The following is a 17463-nucleotide window of genomic DNA, read 5'->3' as shown; positions in this document are numbered from 1 at the left end:
ATCTTTTTTTTTTTTTTTTTTTTCGTTTAAATGCTTTTGCGGAAGCTCTTTGATTTTGTTTGATCTGATACCCAATTCATAGGTTTACTTTCTTGCGCGTGTATTTAATCCGAACTATACTGGATATCGAGTGTATGATTTTGTTCCTGGCTTATTTTGCCGAATGCTGTATAATATATGTCCATAAAAGCTCCACATGTTGTCGTAGTAGACTGGTTAAACCGTATACATAAGAGGTGGATGTATTATCATGAGATGATCTCTAGCTCGCCTTCTCTGTCTTTCGCATAAACATCCTTCCACTGATCCCACAACCGCATCAGCTCCTCCACATATCGAGAATGGAGCTCATCAATGTACTGATCATCGATCTTGTCGCGGTTGGGCTGCTGCATGACCGGAATCGGTCGTCCGACCACAATATTGAGAGGGGTTCGATAGGGCATCAGTCCGACATCGTAGTTGAAAACCCCGCGCGCATGGAACAGGGGAATTGTGAATCCCAAAGTCTGTTTTACAAGCATCTGGAGCCTGTGAATGATCGGGTGCTGATCCGAGTCTACTTGATCATAGAGGTCATTTTCACCAAATGCCAAGACAGGCACCAAATCAGCCCCCGTTCGAATCGCGAGCTTGACGAACCCTTTGCGTCGCTTCAATACGAGACGTAAGGAATTAGGCCGGGCGTTGAGGGATTCCCGGGCGCCTCCCACGACTATCGTGATTGCTCGGCCCATGCCCTCTCCATCTGTACCTCCTTTGGTGAGGATATTCTCACATGACTCTCGGGAAACACTGGCCAGCCCCATGGCAAGTGCGTATTCTCGGTAGAAAGGGATGCGGAAGTTCGCATCCAGCGTCAGCAGGGTGTTGGTGATTCCTGGGAAAAGCTTGGAAAAGCCCAAAGCTTCCGTTCCAAACGCGGCGAACGCGCCATGGGAGATAATACCATGTGGATGGTATCCAAATATATACTTCTTTGTAGGCGGAAGCGACTCCTCGCGGTGAAGATAAGCGGGGAAGTAAGATGCATACACTTTCCAAATAGGAAGTGAGCGCAGGAATGGGCTACGTCCCTTGAGACGGCCCGATGTAGCAGCAGTAGAGAAAAGAGATATGTAGACGAGATATGGGACCAAGAGTGGCCAGGACAACGGAATGGCGCAGGTAAAGAAGAAGCTAGTCAGGAATATAGCGATGGTCAAAGTGTGGCATAGCACCACAAATGTTTGTAGACGTCTCTCAAGACCAATATTCAAAGGCGCCCAGTGGATGCTATATGGGGTCAGTTATGGGTGGATTCAAGAGTTGTTGGACGTGTCTTACCGTTTTCTTCCACGACTCGACTGGGAGGTAGACGCCGAGGCACGTCCAGCTGACCGAGTCTCTCCGTTCATTGTTGGATGGGGGAGGAACAACCCTCTGTAGTGACAGCACACCTGCACAGCTCCCTTTCTTGGCTCGGGTCGTGACAATCCGTGGGATGCTAAAGCTCATGTAGATTTCCCAGATTATTGGAGGTGCAGTGGACCCTCGGAATGAGCTCTCGGTCGAAGATTCGATGTAAGTGATCTGTACAACTTTTCCTAGGGTGTGAGTTAGGATTATACACCCCCGAATTCCAAACAATCAAGGATTAGGGGCATACACTAAGTTGTTCAAAGATATGACGTTGGATGGAAGGGCACCCGGAAACAGACCGGATTAGGTAATCCATGTGTTTCGGCATCTATATCCTGGAGGTGTACGGAGTACAGAGTATCATAGTATTATCCCTCTTATACTATATTCAATATTCGAATTATCTTTAATTCATAGTAGGATATATCTAGTTCAAGACGATAAAATCATAAAAAGTGCAAACACCCAATAACTCCAGGTTTTTATGTCCAATGCGCTTCAGATGCAGATGTGCATAAATTCTATGCTTTGATCATGAAGATCTGCTTCATGTTAGCCAACTGACCATGGAAAATAGTTGCTAGTTATATAGCTTACCTCGTTGAGAGACTTGTCATCCATAATAGCTCTCTTCTTCTGAGCGATATGGCGTGACCGAGTGACATTCCGTCCCATAGGCCGCCGCTCCTCTGGATATTGTTGATGCTACCTTGACTTCTGGTTCAGATGTCTTGTCTGAAGAATCACTCTGCTCGGACTCAGCCTTTCTCTTCTTGGATTTCTTTTTCTTCTTTGATTCCGAGCTTGATTCGTCGTCGGTTTCATCTCGAGGGCGCGATTTCTTGGACTTGGACTTGGACTTGGATTTGGATTTGGACTTGGATTTGGATTTGCGGGCTGGGACATCTGATTCACTTGAAGGGGTTTCGTCGTCCTCTGTGGTCTTTGTGGCTTCCTTCTTGTCCGATTTGGACTTCTTGGATGTTGCATCCATAGGGGTTGGCGGGGGAATTGCGGCTTCCTTTTCCTGGGCCAACAGTCCACCGCTGACGAACCTGACTTCCGGGAATCTCAGAGCAGCATATCGCGCCAATCGAACGTCATCGCGCTTTCGCTCATCCTTCTTCAATTCCACTTCGCTCTTGCCATTGAGTCGGCCAAGCAATCCTTTGAAGGCATCAAGTCCAGTCGGCTCACTCTCTCGTCCAATACGAGCACCCAATCCGAGATTATCGTCCTTGAGGGTGACTTTGATATGGGAAGCACTGGCGGCGGTCAAGTGGTTGGCGTGCGCGGCATCCTTCGCTCCTAGGAGACTTCCAGGAGTCCAACCCTGAGCGCTCATGATCCGATGTCCGAACCCGGTTGTGGATCGGGTCCATTTGGTGTTATTGGGATCATTGCCAATCTTGGTACTCCTACTCACGCGTTAGAAAATTCATGTATGAAAGGAGTAGATTAAAAGTTGCATACTTCCGCGGCCCTGCTAAACCCATAGTGACAATATTCGGATCAGACGAAGTGTTTGTTGGAGATCGACGAAGAAACTAAAAAGGAAAAAAAAGAAAAAAAAAGTTGAAAGGCGCGGGATGAGTAAGCAATCGATAAGGCCCCGGGGGTCTCTCTCCGATGTCCCTCCCGACGACGGGGGAAGAAGATGACAACTCCCACCTCAACTCCAGGGCTCGACAATAAATTCTTATATGATTATTTATTGTTTTTGAATTTGAAGGTATTTCTTCGCTTGATCCGGGCTCTTGAAAGTAATTCTTCTCTTGGGATATATAAAAATCACCCCATAGGATAATAACCTTAACTATTTGATGTGGAAAATAAGCAATGCCACTGCTTCTCCCCACATTCTGATTTCTCTCGCATCATGTCGAATCTCCGGGTTCTCTGTCGAGATCAACCTCAACGTACAATTGCACTGGTCTCATCAGAACATGTCCTAGTGTTCCACTACACATCAACAGATACCAGTGCGAAGGATAGCCCACGCTGTCAAGTTGAGTTCGCGGACTTAGAGGCAGTGGACCTGAAAGGCTATAGGCCATTAGGATATGGATACGGTACCCTTGGCCTTGTTACTCTCAATGAAGATGTGTTTGTCTGTGTCGTCACCAGCTCCTCGCAAGCTGCCACCGTGAGACCTGGAGAAACCGTGTCAAGAATTGACAACGTAGGCTTCTGTACGTTCATGTTTCCTATGCAACCTTTTCTATGTCGAATTCTTGCTAATGATATTAGATTGTCTCAATCGTTCAGAATATGAATACGGCCTAGACCATGAGACTGGGTCTGAATTCGCCGCCGAAGAGGGACTTAGCACGGATGGGAAGGATGTGGTAACTGACCATCCTTTTCTGGCGTTGAAGAAGCTCCTTGGAGATGGAAGTTTCTATTACAGTCTCGATTTCAACCTCACAGATCGCCTACAAAACCGGTAAGCTACTAATTAGCTCCTTGCTCTTTACTGGCCGATCTCTTTTAACTAACCATATTGCAAGGGCCAACAAACCTGTGGCATTCGACATAGACACTCTCGATGAAGATATGCTGTGGAATTCTTACATGATCAGTCCGCTTCTCTTGTTCCGGAGTCACTTGCCACCTTCCGATAAGGCCAAATTAGATGAATCGCAGATGTTAACCTGTGTTATCCGTGGATTTGCGAGTACACTCAAAGTACCAGCAACGGTCTCAATTCTGCCTCATGTGCGGACGAACTTCCCTTCCATGTTGACAATCATATCCCGGCAATCTTCTCGGCGTGCTGGTACGAGGTTTAACTCGAGAGGCATTGATGATGATGGGAATGTCGCCAATTTCGTGGAAACAGAGACGGTCTTGTGGATTTCACCGGGCATTGTATTTTCATATGCACAAGTCCGAGGCTCGGTGCCTATTTTCTGGGAACAAGCTCCTGGCCTCATCCCGGGCCAGCAAAAGATCGAGGTCACGCGGTCAAGCGACGCAACACAGCACGCATTCAACAAGCACTTTGAATCCCTGGAGATGGAGTATGGTGCAGTACATGTGGTGAATCTGCTAAGTGAGCTGAAGCCCGGGGAAGCAGAGTTGTCGTCCAAGTTTCGACAGCACATCAACAAGAGCTCCACCCGACAGAAAGAAGGCGATGGGACTTCTCCACGTCGGAGCCTTTTGCGAATTACCGAATATGATTTCCTTGCTGAGACCCGAGGTCCTTCGGGATACGAGGCCAGCTCCCAGATCAAACACGAGCTTATTAACTCGTTAGATGAGTTTTCCTTTTTTTTGTCGGAAGATTCACGTCGTCCCAACAAAGCTCCCTACGACAAAGATGATGAAACGAACAACTCTTCAATAATTTTACAGCAAGAGGGTGCTTTTCGGACCAATTGCCTGGATTGCCTGGACAGAACAAACCTCGTCCAGACCATAATCAGTATGATGGCCTTGGAGTCCTTTTTATCGCAGCAAGGTGGCAGGCTCAGCTCGGACATGCAGGTTCGGCATTCGACCATTTGGGCCGACAATGGTGATGCTCTTTCCAAAATATATGCCGGGACTGGCGCTCTTAAATCCTCTTTCACTCGACACGGAAAAATGTCACTTGCGGGGGCACTTGCAGACGCACGGAAGAGTGCCACTCGACTTTATGTCAACAATTTTACAGACAAAGCCAGACAGCGGACGATTGATCTTCTCCTGGGGAGATTAACAAATCAACTCCCTGTATACCTCTACGATCCAATCAATGATTTGGTGGTGGAGGAACTGAACCGCCGAAGTCCAGAATATTCTTCGCGCAAACGAGTCCGGTTCTGGGTGGGCACTTTCAATGTGAATGGACGTGATGAAGGCCCAGGTACCGATCTCACTCCGTGGCTTTTCCCGGAGTCGGATGAGCCCGATGAAGATCCTGCAATCTTTGTTGTTGGATTCCAGGAAATCGTCGCCCTGAGTCCGCAACAAATTATGTCTACCGACCCCAGTACCCGCAAGGTCTGGGAAAGAGCGGTTTACGATTGTTTAAACAGCCATTCAAAGATCAAGGGGACTGGAAAATACGTGCACCTGAGGAGTGGCCAACTAGTTGGCGCTGCCGTTTTGCTCTATGTGAAAGAGGATTCACTGAAGTACATCAAAAATGTTGAAGGCAGTGTGAAGAAGGCAAGTCATTCTGGATTTTCTAAGGGGTTGTTTCAACTAACGGGTATTCACAGACTGGCCTCTCTGGGATTGCTGGCAACAAGGGTGGCTGTGCTGTTCGCTTCGACTTCTCCAACACGAGCATTTGCTTCGTTACCGCCCATCTTGCTGCCGGGTTTGCGAACTATGATGAGAGAAACAGAGACTACGAGATCATCGACCGAGGGTTGAGGTTTCAAAAGAACCGGACAATCGCTGATCACGACTCAGTGATCTGGTTGGGCGATTTCAACTATCGAATTGGATTGGACAACCCAAGCGTAAGAGAGCTAATTCTACAGCGAGACTACCAAAGACTATACGACAACGATCAAGTAAGTCAAATAAATTTGTATTACCTGATGTTGGTCTAACAACAACAGTTGAATCTACAGATGGTAGCGGGCAGGGTGTTCCGGTTCTATTCAGAAGGCCCAATTGAGTTTCCGCCGACTTATAAGTACGACGTGGGAAGAGACAACTATGATACATCGTAAGTTACCCCCGTGGATCTAACCAGGAGATAACTAACCCATGGTAGTGAGAAAGCGCGGATCCCTGCATGGTGTGACCGAATCCTATGGAGAGGAAGCAATCTGCGGCAAACAAACTACCAAATTGCGGATTTGAAAGTGTCTGACCACCGCCCAGTCTGGGCAACCTTTGATTGTGACATTGATATAGTCGATCATGCGTTGAAAGAAAGTCTCAGGCGATCAATATACGGGGAGAAACAGGGCCATGATCACAGTTCTCTTGCAGACTCTGTCTCTCTTTTGGACTTTGACGATGACGAACTTCCATCACATATCTCTATCGCGCCGGGGCTACCACCGGCAAGCTCTGACCGAAGCCGATGGTGGCTAGATAATGGTGAGTGTGTTTCGGGCTGTGGATCATGGTCGGTTTTGCTAACGCATGACAGGTGCACCAGTAAAAGCTACAGTACAGCCACCAAAGCAAGGGTATATTCCCAATCCCCAACGGAAATCCAATCCATTTTCTGCAGATGTCGATTGGGTACCAATTCCAGACTCGATAAAGAACAGAAACACCGACCCTGTTCAAGATATGAGGAAGAAGCCCATTCTACCTCCGCGACGCGACACTTTTGAGTCACCTACGCAGTCTCTATCACCCCAGACAGTTGAAACGGGGAAAATTCGACCGGCTGTTCCTCGCAAACCACTATCCCTAAGTTCTCAGGCGAAACTCGGGACAGTATCACCTAGCGGTCGACACCCATCAGGGCAGGATAGTCCAGGGATTAATGTACCTGCTGGTATGGGCTCTACAGATCTCCTCAGTGACTCGGCCAGGGAGCAGATCGAGTGGAAGCCACTTCTTCAATGATAACGGGCCCATTGATGTACAGAGCTATAGGTATTGGATATTGATTATTAGTGTAGAGCGATATTATAAATTATGTTGAAAAATTATGTTTAATAAACCAGTGGCCAACCTTTTGTAGTTGACTCTTTTACCTGCCCAGGTGACTAGAGGATGACTAGAGGATGACTAAAAGATGACTAAAGGACGACAACGTCCACTGATGTCATCCATGACCGCCCTGCTCTCCCAACCTTTCACACCGCCTTCGGATTCCCCGTATAGATCATCACCTCATATAACTACATATGGACATCGACGTATATAATTTCTCCTATAGCAGCAAAAGAGCTATCCAATCTTTTATTCAAGGAGTGCAGAAGGGTATATGTACCTTGTGGAGGGACTAAATTAGACCAGACTAAGCTTTTTTTCTTCTCTATTTCTAGGTTTGTTTATACCTTTTCTTTCTTTTTCTTTTTTTTTTTACTCAAAAAGGATATCAGGATGATGAGAGGATAATATCGAATCCATTGAGTTAAAATCTAGGTACAAATCTATATACTCTGTTCATCTATAAGGCGATTAGCCTAGGGATTGAAATCATTTAATTTCAGGGGTGGTCTTCCCCCAACAGTAACGTGTCTCCTCCAAAAAAACAAACGTGGCCTTTTTTTTTGCCGGCATATTCGCATATTCACACGTCTTGAATCATCCCTTCCCCATCCATCTTTCTCCCTCAAATCTTTCCTCTAATACAAACACATATCATGGTAAGTACAAAAAAGGTTGCAATCTTCCAAGGTTGCCATGGATGATGATTAACACATACCAGGCACAAACACCACAGCAACGCCGAGCAAATGACCGCTTCGCAAAGACCGAGGCTGCGAAGAGAGGGAAGGCGCCAACCACAATTAAACCGAAGAAGAACACAAAGTCGCCCCTTTCAGCCAGCTGGGTTGGTATGTATTTATCTACCTTCACACTGTTGAATTGAACCATATGCTGAATATTTCCCCAGTGTTACTCGCTTTTGTTGTTTGTGGTGGTCTTCTCCTAGAGCTCCTACGAATTGTCCCTGACCTCTGGTCCACCGTGATCTCATGGTTCACCCGGATCACAGGATAAAATGGACTTGAAGTGAATGATTCCCCCTACTGCGCCAAATACCCCTAGCTTTCAACCTTCCGATATATTTCGAGTCAACACCGATCATCCCTCATACTCCTATCCGATCCCACTTACGTCGAGTGGTCAATGGACCAGGAAATTTAAATCAATATGATTTCCATGTCACAGACCTCTTCTTTTCGGTTTTCTTTTCATTTGGAATATGTATTATTTGATTGTATCTCACTGTTGCTGCTTGAGCCAAATACCACACGTGTTGCAAGATTTACTCCGCCGACCTGGAAGATATTCAATTCTCGCCTGATAGCTTTTCTGACTCCTGCGTCGTCTTCTTCTTCCTCTTCTTCTTCTTCCCCATCGCAGGCTCCGTAGGGTCTTCAACCACTGGGCCAACATCTCGGTCTGAAGCGACGTGCTTTTTTGTCTTCTTCTTTTTCTTGACTAGGGTTCCTTCTGCCGGGATGCCCTCTAGTTGGATTCGCTCCGATGCTCGTTGCATCTGCAACCGTACTTCCTCCACTTGTTGCATTGCTCGCGCCATTTCTGGGTCCCCTTCATCTGCAGAAAATTGGGGAGATGGCCCTTTTGCGAGGGACAAATTTCCTAGGCTGCTCGAGTCAACCTGGAGTAAAGAGCGCTTATATGTAGGATGATCATCACTAGCACCCTTGGACCTGGAGGCGTCTGTCAAAAGGTTTGGGGTTTCAAAGGTCTCATCGCCAGCAACAACCAATTTGCTCACAGGGGCTCGACGACTTCTTTGGCGATCGAAATCAACATGGCTGGGCTGTTCATCTCCCAACTTCAAGTCAACTATGGGGATGGAATCAATGTCCAAGACCTCGCCATTGGATGTATTCAGAGCTTCATGGAATGGCGTAGACGTGCCAGACGAATCTCCGGAAGGAGCAATATAGAAGGGGTCATCCTTGAAGCGCTCCCTACGCTCGAGCATTCTTCTTTGTGCTGCAGTGGAGGATTCCACCGGAGCACCGGTAAAATTTTGATATGACGCATGGGGCTGTAAATCAACCGGGGCAGGGTCATGAGTCTGCTTGTCGGGAGACAAGAGTTCAGGAAGATGATAGAAGTCTGACGTTTCCCAAGACTTCAACTCGTGTGATGATGGGCTATCCAGGTTGCGGAAAAGACCTGGCAGATCGTGGCTAAGGGGTGCCTCTAGGCGAAGGCTATCCGGCAAGACAACCTTCCTCTGTGCACTGGTCGCAACAGGGTTGAGTTCGAGGCCTGTAAATAGGTTTGGTATGACCGAGGCGAGAAGAAATGGGATTTCTTGTGTATCGGAAGTCAATGCCTCAGCTGCTAGGCGGAGAACTTCTAAAAACTCGATAGCTCGCTCTTGGACATCCAAATCAGGATGGGCCGCCAAAGCCTCGAGGAACTCAACGACTCGAGCAAGTAAAAGCGACATCTCACTTTTCCAAAGCTCTCCTGGTTGGCTGGTCTGGCTAACCTGAATAAACACCTTTGGAATGGCTTGCAAGAAGAGGGGAAGAGTCCTGGAGGGAAGCGACGCATTAGAGATGTTAATCAATGACAGTAGTGTCCGATTAGGCGACAGCAGATATTCAGCATATTCACCGACAACCCAGGCGACGGGGCCTAAAACACCATCGCCGATAGTTGAACTGGAAGGGAAAAAAGTTGATCTGTTGTCCACAAACATGAGAGACTCGGCTGCTCTTGTGGCCTCCATGCGCACACCTTTCACCCTCACAGCAACATTGCGAATCTCTGTCCCTATTCGAAGCGCAGCGTTCATCCTCAGATTGGGTATAGCCTCTTGCTCTTTCGGATGACCCCAATCGTCTTCACTCTCCGACGGTGGGAGCAGTCCGACCAACTGTACTAACACAGCGACATACCACTCAAAATCAACCATTTCAGAGTAGTTCTTTTGAGAACAAAGATCCAGGATCCGGTGAACAACCTCAGTCTGGTAGTCGTTGGGCCATAAGGTCGGGGCTTTGGGGCTTTCGGAGGTTTCGGGCGAACCAACCAATTCAGCCGCAGGGACAGAGGCTTGTTGCAGCTGATCTAGTAGACGGTTCACGACTGGCTGGAGAGAATCACTGCTGACAATTCCAACAGCAAGTTCTAATGCCTGCAATCGGATAGAAACGTCCGCATCATCCAGACAATCCATGATAACATCCTGCTGCATGGAAACCAACGTTGGGTGCGTGGCAACAATGCGGTTCAATGCAAGAAGTGCGACATATTTGACTGGCCTCGATGGTCAGCGATCACACGTTGAAACGTGATGGAAGGATACTCACGATTAGGATCACTATCCATAACTATCATACCCCGTAATTTCCCAACACAAAGAGTGGCAACTTCGTCCCTTTCCTGGAGATTCTCTTCGCCATCCAAAATGCCCCCTTGAATGATGCCATTGATACACTCATAGAGCAAAGACATTGCGGATGTGGTTTGAATAATGTTCGTCAATGGACGCAAGAGTTTGCGAGTCAACCTTGGCTCCAGCGGGGTTAATGTTGCAAACTGGAAAAGTCAGATGGTGCTCAAAAGACAGGCATTCGTTCCATGGGGTTTGGGGGCATAGGGGACTGACAAGTTTGATGATTTTGATGGCCATCCAATTATTGCCGCTGTCAACCAGAAGCTCAAAGAATCGAGGTGCCAGAGGGAGAAAGTCATGAGGTCGTCGCCAACCAAGCTCACAAACGACGTTGATGGCCGCAGTAGTGACACTCCCATCTTCTTGATCATCCATCAAATGGTCTTTTATCTTGGGCCATGCCAACTTCAGAGCTTCGGGATACACCAAAGCAAGCCTATAGAGGCAGACAATCGTTTTCTTGCGCACCACGGGGCTTGAGTGTGAAAGTCGAGAGAGTAAATCAGGAAGCAAAGACATTGCTAAGGAAGGTGTAATAATGTGCGGCAAAGTAATCAGGGGAAGTGACATGTTGGGAATACTGGAGGTGACAATATCCTATGAAGAGCGTTAATTAACAACTACGGGGAATTTGAAGCCATGCAAAGTACAAACCTTCTTCAGCAAGTTGGTTGCCAGCATCAAAACTTCGGTGTCTGGTCGAAAGCTCTGTACTGCTCCGAGGTACCCGACTCTTTTCTGGAGGTATTTGGCGGATGACATGACTTCGAGAACGTGAAAAGATGCCCATGACATGTCATACCCAAACATTTCAAGGTAGATGAGCTTCAAGAGGGCTGTAGCCTTTTTGTCTACTTAAGGTCAGCATCGAGTTCATTGCCGGATGAATAGGTGGGAGTTAGTACCCATGTCTTGTGTTTTGATCTCGGCCTTGCATTCGCGCAAGGAGCTCTGAATGTATTCATTTTCACCTCCCTTATGACCCCGAAGACCTTTGATAAGGTCATAAAGTGATTTTTCGAACCTATACTAGAAATTAGCGTTGGCCAATCTGGGACAGGAAACATGGTATAGCCACATCGTGTCGGAGCTATCAATGGTCGCACGCTCGAGTCGAAGAGAATAATAATAATAATAACGAAGCCCCCTAGTAAGACTGGAGGTGCATTATAAATTGGGTTATCAGATCAGCCATAGTTTAGGATGAGAACGAAAGATGTAAAGTGTGAGTGCAAGCAACCCGAGCTCCGCGGGGTGTGGAGAGTTGGCGTTTGGGGGATCCCCCGATAAGAGATCGGATCACGGGACTGTGGCCAATTAAGCAGCTCCGGTCTCCGGTGCACTCTGTTCTCTCTCAACATCTGTCTTAATTGGATTACCCCTGCTCTCGGATTGCTTTTCTTTTTCTTTTTCTTTTTCTTCTAATTTAATTGAAAGCTGTACTATCATTCTTAACAGTTGATTATTATGGCAGGTCCCGTCGCTGATATCCGTGAGATCAGCGGATCGGATCTGATCTCTGCTCTTCATCTTGCTCAACAAGCACCAGCAATCCTTGGCCAGGAATCCGGGTCTGGGGTGACCTCTAATTCTTCCGAAACTGCAGATTACTATGCACGATTAGAGCAGCTTCTGTTAGCCTGTCTTCGGACGGGGGATGACCAGTCAGCACATACCTGCCTGAATCGCCTCAGCCTCCGGTTTGGACCGTCTAATGAAAGGATTATGGGGCTTCGAGGTCTATACGAGGAGGCAACCGCCAAGGATCAGTCGGCACTAGAAAAATGCCTGCAGGAATACGACAACACACTGTCACAAAGTCCAGTGAATGTGGTCAGTATTGCAGGTCTTAGGGTATGAGATGCCAGACTAACCATATACACAGCCCATCCTAAAGCGCCGGGTAGCATTGTTACGCTCGCTCGACCGACCATCTGACGCAATCTCCGGTCTTATTCAACTCCTCGATGCCATCCCTACCGATGCCGAAGCCTGGTGTGAACTAGCCGACTTGTATCAGTCACAGGGGTTGGGTTCCCAGGCCATTTTTAGCCTCGAGGAGGCTTTACTCATCGCTCCTAACTCTTGGAATGTATGCAATCATGCACCCTTCCCTCTTTTTTCTTTTTTTTTTCTAAAAAAAAAATGAAGGGAAACTTATTTTTATCTTGGGATTACGGGTCACTAACATCAAAATGTAAGATTCATTCCCGCCTCGGTGAACTGCTATACATCTGCGCCTCCGACGGGGACGCATCCCGGCTCCTTGGGAGGTCTGTGCAACACTTCAGTCGAAGCATTGAACTTTGCGACGACTATCTACGAGGATTCTATGGGTTAACTTTGGTAAGTCCACAGATAATGGTATTGACTTATTCGGTTCTAACCCAGGTTTTCCTTTCCCTCCCGGTAGGCCTCAACTCGGATGCTTGACAATGATTACGCAGGCGTATCAGGTCAACTTCCTAAGAAGACCCTAGAACGATTGAAGGCCTTTGCGCTCCTCAAGTTGGGCGAAATTGTTGAGTCACGGTCGATGGATGACCAACATTGGGCATCGAGTCGAAGTGAGCTGATTGCAGCCAAGGAGTTACTAAATCGGCAATGAAGTAATATTCAGGCGGCTTAAAACTAAGCCTTTTGATTCGAGAATCCTAATAGAAAAAGAAAAGGAAAAACAAATATGTTGATTCTAGAGTGTTCTATTAGAATGTATGGAGTAATGTATGGAGTATATATGTTGTATAGAGAGAAGATAAGTAATTGGGCATTTTCGTTTGGGCAGCAGATGTGTCAAAAGGAAAAAAAAATTGAAAATTCACACACAAAAGAAATGCCCAATGGGCCTAATAAAATATATATTTATAGTATTTATATATTTATATATTTCAAGAACTAACTATCTTTTAATTCCTACTTTTGTTCTTTTCTTCTTTTTCTTCGCATAGAGTGAGATACCCCTTGTCTTGTTTGTTTGGTTCTTTTTTACTATATATTGTATACTCCTACATTTCTTATTCCTATCCTTCCTATATATCTCTATTAAGAAAGGAATATTGATTTCTTTTTTTTTTTTTTTTTTTGGATCTTTTATCCTTTTTTTTCTTTCTCTTTTATCTTTTTTTCCTACTCCATTCAAAGAGGTTAAAAAGAAAAAGAAGAATAAGAAGAAGGGAAAAAGAGAGAAGGAAAAATAAAAAAGGGAAGAGAAATCGTCCATGCGCAACAAACCCCCCGCGATTATTTTCTTTCCCTCCAAACTTCTCTCCAACCCTCTACTTGGGTATTCCCTCCTCACTTCGCGCATGCGAAAAGAGTGAGAGGACCAGTTATATTTATATATATATCTATCTCTTTATATAAATATATATACGCTTTCTCATTGTCTCTATGACGTATGTTTTCTATTTCTTCCCCCCCTCCCCCCCTTATTCCCCTTCTCCCTCTTCCCCCTTCTTTTAAAGAAACTTCCTCACCCTTACTCTCTCTCTCTTTCTCTTTCCAGGCTCAGCATCTCCATTGATCCAAACCCCCATGGTTCGGATCGCTCTTACTCCGACGACGAGGGCTCGTCTGGTGTGCATGTCCCTACGTCTTCCGAATTAGAAAGTCATGAGTACCAGGATTATGATGAGTGGGCGCATTTGCCATATCCGGATGAATTGAAACCATCTGATTCAGCCTCCCGACCAAGAACTTCGCACCGCAGTCGTCCGCCCCACGGTTCACGCTCCGCTTCGGGCCGTCGCCCAACATCGCGACGGATGGTTCCAGAACATCAGTCGTTCGCCCCTCGAGGCCGAAGACAACAATCACCAGATTCCCCCGACAGTGCCGATTCCGCCGACGAGTACCCGCCCAATTTTGGTCGAAATGATCGGAGGAATTGGCAACAACCTATGCCACCTGCCCCTGGATACGCCCCCAGCCAGTCCTCTGGTCCATCTTACCCGCCTTACCCTCCTCCTCCTCCTCCCCCGGGCCATAACCCCTATGCCCACCACAATCCTCCCCCAATTACATCGGAACTCATGAGAATTCCTCACCCGGGCCAACCTAACCCCTACGGTGTCCCTCAGCCCTATGGATATCCACCTCAATTCCAACCGGGTTTTCCGCCCGACCAACCCCACCTTCATCCACGGCATGCGCCTCGCCAGCCGCCTCAACTGCACAATCCAATGCAACCTCCAATGCAACCGCCAATGCCGCACGCGATGGGTCTACACGGTGCACACTCCCCTTACCCCGGATATCCCCACGAATTGATGGCCTACGGTCAGACTGGTTTCTATCGAGATCAACCCAGCTATTTCGGGGGACCGATCCCGGGCATGATGCCTCCTCATTATTGGCCACCCTATCCCCCAGTGCCTTCTCCTCCAGTGCAACCCGAACCTAAATCCCCCCCACCCCCGACACCTGCTCCCGAACCGGCTCCAGCTCCAGCCCCAGCCCCAGCTCCAGCCCCAGCTCCAGCTCCGGCACCTGAACCTGCGCCCCCTCCACCGCCGCCTCCACCGCCGCCTCCGCCAGTCGACACTGCCAAGGATGAGCAAATTGCAAGGCTCGAGAAGTTGATTCTGGACGACCGCCTAGACCGCGAGGCGAAGGAGCTTGCAAAGAAACAGGCCATTGAACGCGCAGCTGCCGAGAAAGCAGCTCAGGATGCACAGACCGCGCATGATAGGAAAATTACCCTGGAAGCTGCGGCGCTTGCTCGAGCAGATGCGGAAAAAAAGGCAGCGGAGGATGCCGCAAAGGCCAAGGAGGAGGCGGAGAAAGCCACTGCCGCGGCCGCTTCTGAGGCAGCAGCGGCAGCAACGGCCGCGGCTAATGAAGCAGCTGCCAAGGCGGCCGCAGAGGCTGCTGAAGCAGCTGCTAAAGCTGCCGAACCGCCGCCACCACCGCCACCCCCAGAGAAGAAGCAGCCTATCAAATTCAAGGACGCTGTTGGGAGGAAATTCAGTTTTCCATTTGAACTATGTGCTACCTGGCAGGTATGTCAACTCGCCTCACTCTGTTGGTCTGATTTTCTTATTTCTAACTTTGGGTTCCAGGGAATGGAGGAGCTCATCCGGCAGGCCTTCCTCCATATTGAAGTCATTGGACCCCATGTGGCCGAGGGCCATTACGATCTTATTGGTCCGAATGGCGACATTATCCTCCCACAGGTTTGGGAAACTGTAATCGAGCCTGACTGGGCTATCACTATGCACATGTGGCCAATTCCCGAAAAGCCAAAGGAAGACCCTCCCCCTGCGCCAGAGCCTGCTCCGGTAAAACCTCCCGATCCACCTGCCGATCCACCTGCCGAGCCGAAAAAGAAAGCAGACGGTAAGAATACCCCCTTGAAACACTCCCAGAGACATGCGCTGACCTTTTCTCTAGGCCCTAAGAAAGCCAAGGCCGGAGGACCAGTTGTCCCCGGAAGTTTCGCGATGTGGATGTTAGGTGGCACCAATCGCCGGGGGGGCAAAGGGGGTCCTAAAGTGGAAAAAAAAGCCCGATGCCCCTCCCCCAGCACCCGCACCATGAGAATTTGGTTTCCGCCGGATCACCCTGCGTAGTCTGGGGTGAGAATGGATTGGTTTCAGGTCGCTTTTTGGCCAATATACCTACCCGTGGACCTTTTGGGCAATGGAAAGGCATGAACATCGCTTTGCTAATACCGCTTTCGAAAATGATGACGAATATGATCAATGCCTGTAGTATGTTATATGACATCAACTTTGGATTACGCCTAGAACTGATACCATTTTAAACATGTTTCGTAACCTGCCATTTATGTTGAAGTGCCACTCGATCTAGCCATATACAAGATTGATAGAGAGAAGTAGTAGGACTACAGATGAGGAATAGTAGTGCACTGGAAATCTCTGTATAGCGAAAGGAGAGGAAGAGAACTATCTACAACTGCTAACTAGTTAAGACTAATGGTACTAGGAGTGTGCTCCCGAGAGCTTTGCAGGGATTGCAGAGGCTCGGTGCCTCAGGCAAGTGGGACTTGGCCAGGTCTGTATCATGAGGGTTAATACTCTCTTGAGTCTCTGGCGCCTAGGAGCGTTCTTCACCAATCCGCTATCGCCGATAGACGAGCGGTTGTAGTACGCGGCGCGGCTAGTGCTAGGGTTCGATCCGGAAGATCGAGCCTATCAACTAGTCGGCTAGTATTACTAAAGGGATATATCGACGCTAGTTCACTCCCTACTAAATCTACTTAGTCTACCCCGTTAGTAGTGTCGAACGGAGGAAGAGCAATGTGGCTTGATACTAAATTCTTAGGGGATTGCTACTGCGACCCCCTTTATCTAATTCGACCCCCACCCCCCCTGCCTGACCTCTCAGGCATCAAGTGTCAAACGAAGGGAACAGGGCAAGTGACTTGATACCAAGATCTTACTATATCGAGCAAGTGGTAAAATGAGTGTAATTCTTGGAAACCTCTGGCTGAAAACTCTAACCTCAGTCAGACTTCTAGACCGCTCTTCTAATGTCTGGTAGAAGTATAGACCGCCTATCCTATCTAACCGAGGTTAGAAACTAGGACTATAGGCTACTAAGGGCTTACTAATAATAAGAAGTAGGTCCTACTTATATATAAAGAGAAAACTAGTAATAACGGGACGGGTAAGGAGTTATTCTAGTCGATATACCCCCCTAGGAGCTACCTTCTAGTACTCTAAAGTTCTTTCTATTAAGTAATCTATTTATCGACTAGGTACTAGATATCGACTAGCCTAAATACTTCGATAAATACTTCGTAAGCTTATTTTAGAAGGAGTTTTATAAGGCTATCTACCTATATATTAGTAGTAGCTACCTACTATATTATAATATATTCTTTATTAATTTTCTAATAAAGCTAATAATAATAAATATCGATATATCGTAACTTAGTACGAAGTTATAGCTACTCTCTAATAAGTAAATCTATAGTTTATTAATTATTATAGTCGATCGAGAATCTAATATTATAATTAAGACTAACTATATAAAGAAGCCTTTTTTATTATATAGCTATCTTACTAGCTTCT

At 47.3% G+C, this 17463-nt stretch overlaps 6 protein-coding genes across 6 annotated transcripts; 3 read left to right on the top strand and 3 right to left on the bottom strand.

Moving 5' to 3' along the window:
• Positions 1–248: 248 nt before the first annotated feature.
• Positions 249–1397, bottom strand: N7516_010384 (uncharacterized protein; the record flags this gene model as incomplete). Its single annotated transcript, XM_057223103.1, has 2 exons — positions 249–1275; positions 1327–1397. The coding sequence occupies 2 exons, from the start codon at positions 1395–1397 to the stop codon at positions 249–251; spliced, it is 1098 nt and encodes a 365-aa protein (XP_057070324.1).
• A 525-nt stretch (positions 1398–1922) lies between these two features.
• On the bottom strand, positions 1923–2897 carry pxr1 (telomerase inhibitor/ribosome biogenesis protein PXR1; the record flags this gene model as incomplete). The annotated part of the gene is made up of 4 exons (XM_057223102.1): positions 1923–1943; positions 1999–2090; positions 2149–2819; positions 2875–2897. 4 exons carry the CDS (start codon positions 2895–2897, stop codon positions 1923–1925), a joined length of 807 nt encoding a protein of 268 aa, XP_057070323.1.
• A 383-nt stretch (positions 2898–3280) lies between these two features.
• Positions 3281–6930, top strand: N7516_010382 (SacI domain and endonuclease/exonuclease/phosphatase family protein; the record flags this gene model as incomplete). The annotated part of the gene is made up of 7 exons (XM_057223101.1): positions 3281–3593; positions 3652–3847; positions 3912–5550; positions 5613–5912; positions 5961–6070; positions 6119–6450; positions 6503–6930. The coding sequence occupies 7 exons, from the start codon at positions 3281–3283 to the stop codon at positions 6928–6930; spliced, it is 3318 nt and encodes a 1105-aa protein (XP_057070322.1).
• A 746-nt stretch (positions 6931–7676) lies between these two features.
• N7516_010381 (RAMP4 family protein) lies at positions 7677–8037 on the top strand (the record flags this gene model as incomplete). Its single annotated transcript, XM_057223100.1, has 3 exons — positions 7677–7679; positions 7742–7871; positions 7931–8037. 3 exons carry the CDS (start codon positions 7677–7679, stop codon positions 8035–8037), a joined length of 240 nt encoding a protein of 79 aa, XP_057070321.1.
• Positions 8038–8329: 292 nt separating this feature from the next.
• N7516_010380 (putative AP-3 complex subunit delta) lies at positions 8330–11521 on the bottom strand (the record flags this gene model as incomplete). The annotated part of the gene is made up of 6 exons (XM_057223099.1): positions 11505–11521; positions 11332–11450; positions 11081–11277; positions 10640–11023; positions 10341–10569; positions 8330–10287 (listed from the first exon to the last, which is right to left on the bottom strand). Coding segments are annotated over exons 1-6 (2889 nt in total). The 5' UTR covers positions 11507–11521.
• A 372-nt stretch (positions 11522–11893) lies between these two features.
• On the top strand, positions 11894–15996 carry N7516_010379 (tetratricopeptide repeat protein; the record flags this gene model as incomplete). The annotated part of the gene is made up of 7 exons (XM_057223098.1): positions 11894–12259; positions 12312–12518; positions 12629–12772; positions 12840–13015; positions 13932–15426; positions 15487–15763; positions 15818–15996. The coding sequence occupies 7 exons, from the start codon at positions 11894–11896 to the stop codon at positions 15994–15996; spliced, it is 2844 nt and encodes a 947-aa protein (XP_057070319.1).
• Between the last annotated feature and the right edge of the window lie 1467 nt (positions 15997–17463).

Source organism: Penicillium verrucosum (assembly GCF_028828655.1).
Source record: "Penicillium verrucosum strain IBT 35672 chromosome Unknown utg000004l_segment0_segment0, whole genome shotgun sequence".
NCBI classification, from domain to species: domain Eukaryota; kingdom Fungi; phylum Ascomycota; class Eurotiomycetes; order Eurotiales; family Aspergillaceae; genus Penicillium; species Penicillium verrucosum.
Note: the sequence above shows the minus strand (reverse complement) of the source record. Positions and strands in the feature narration are given on the sequence as shown.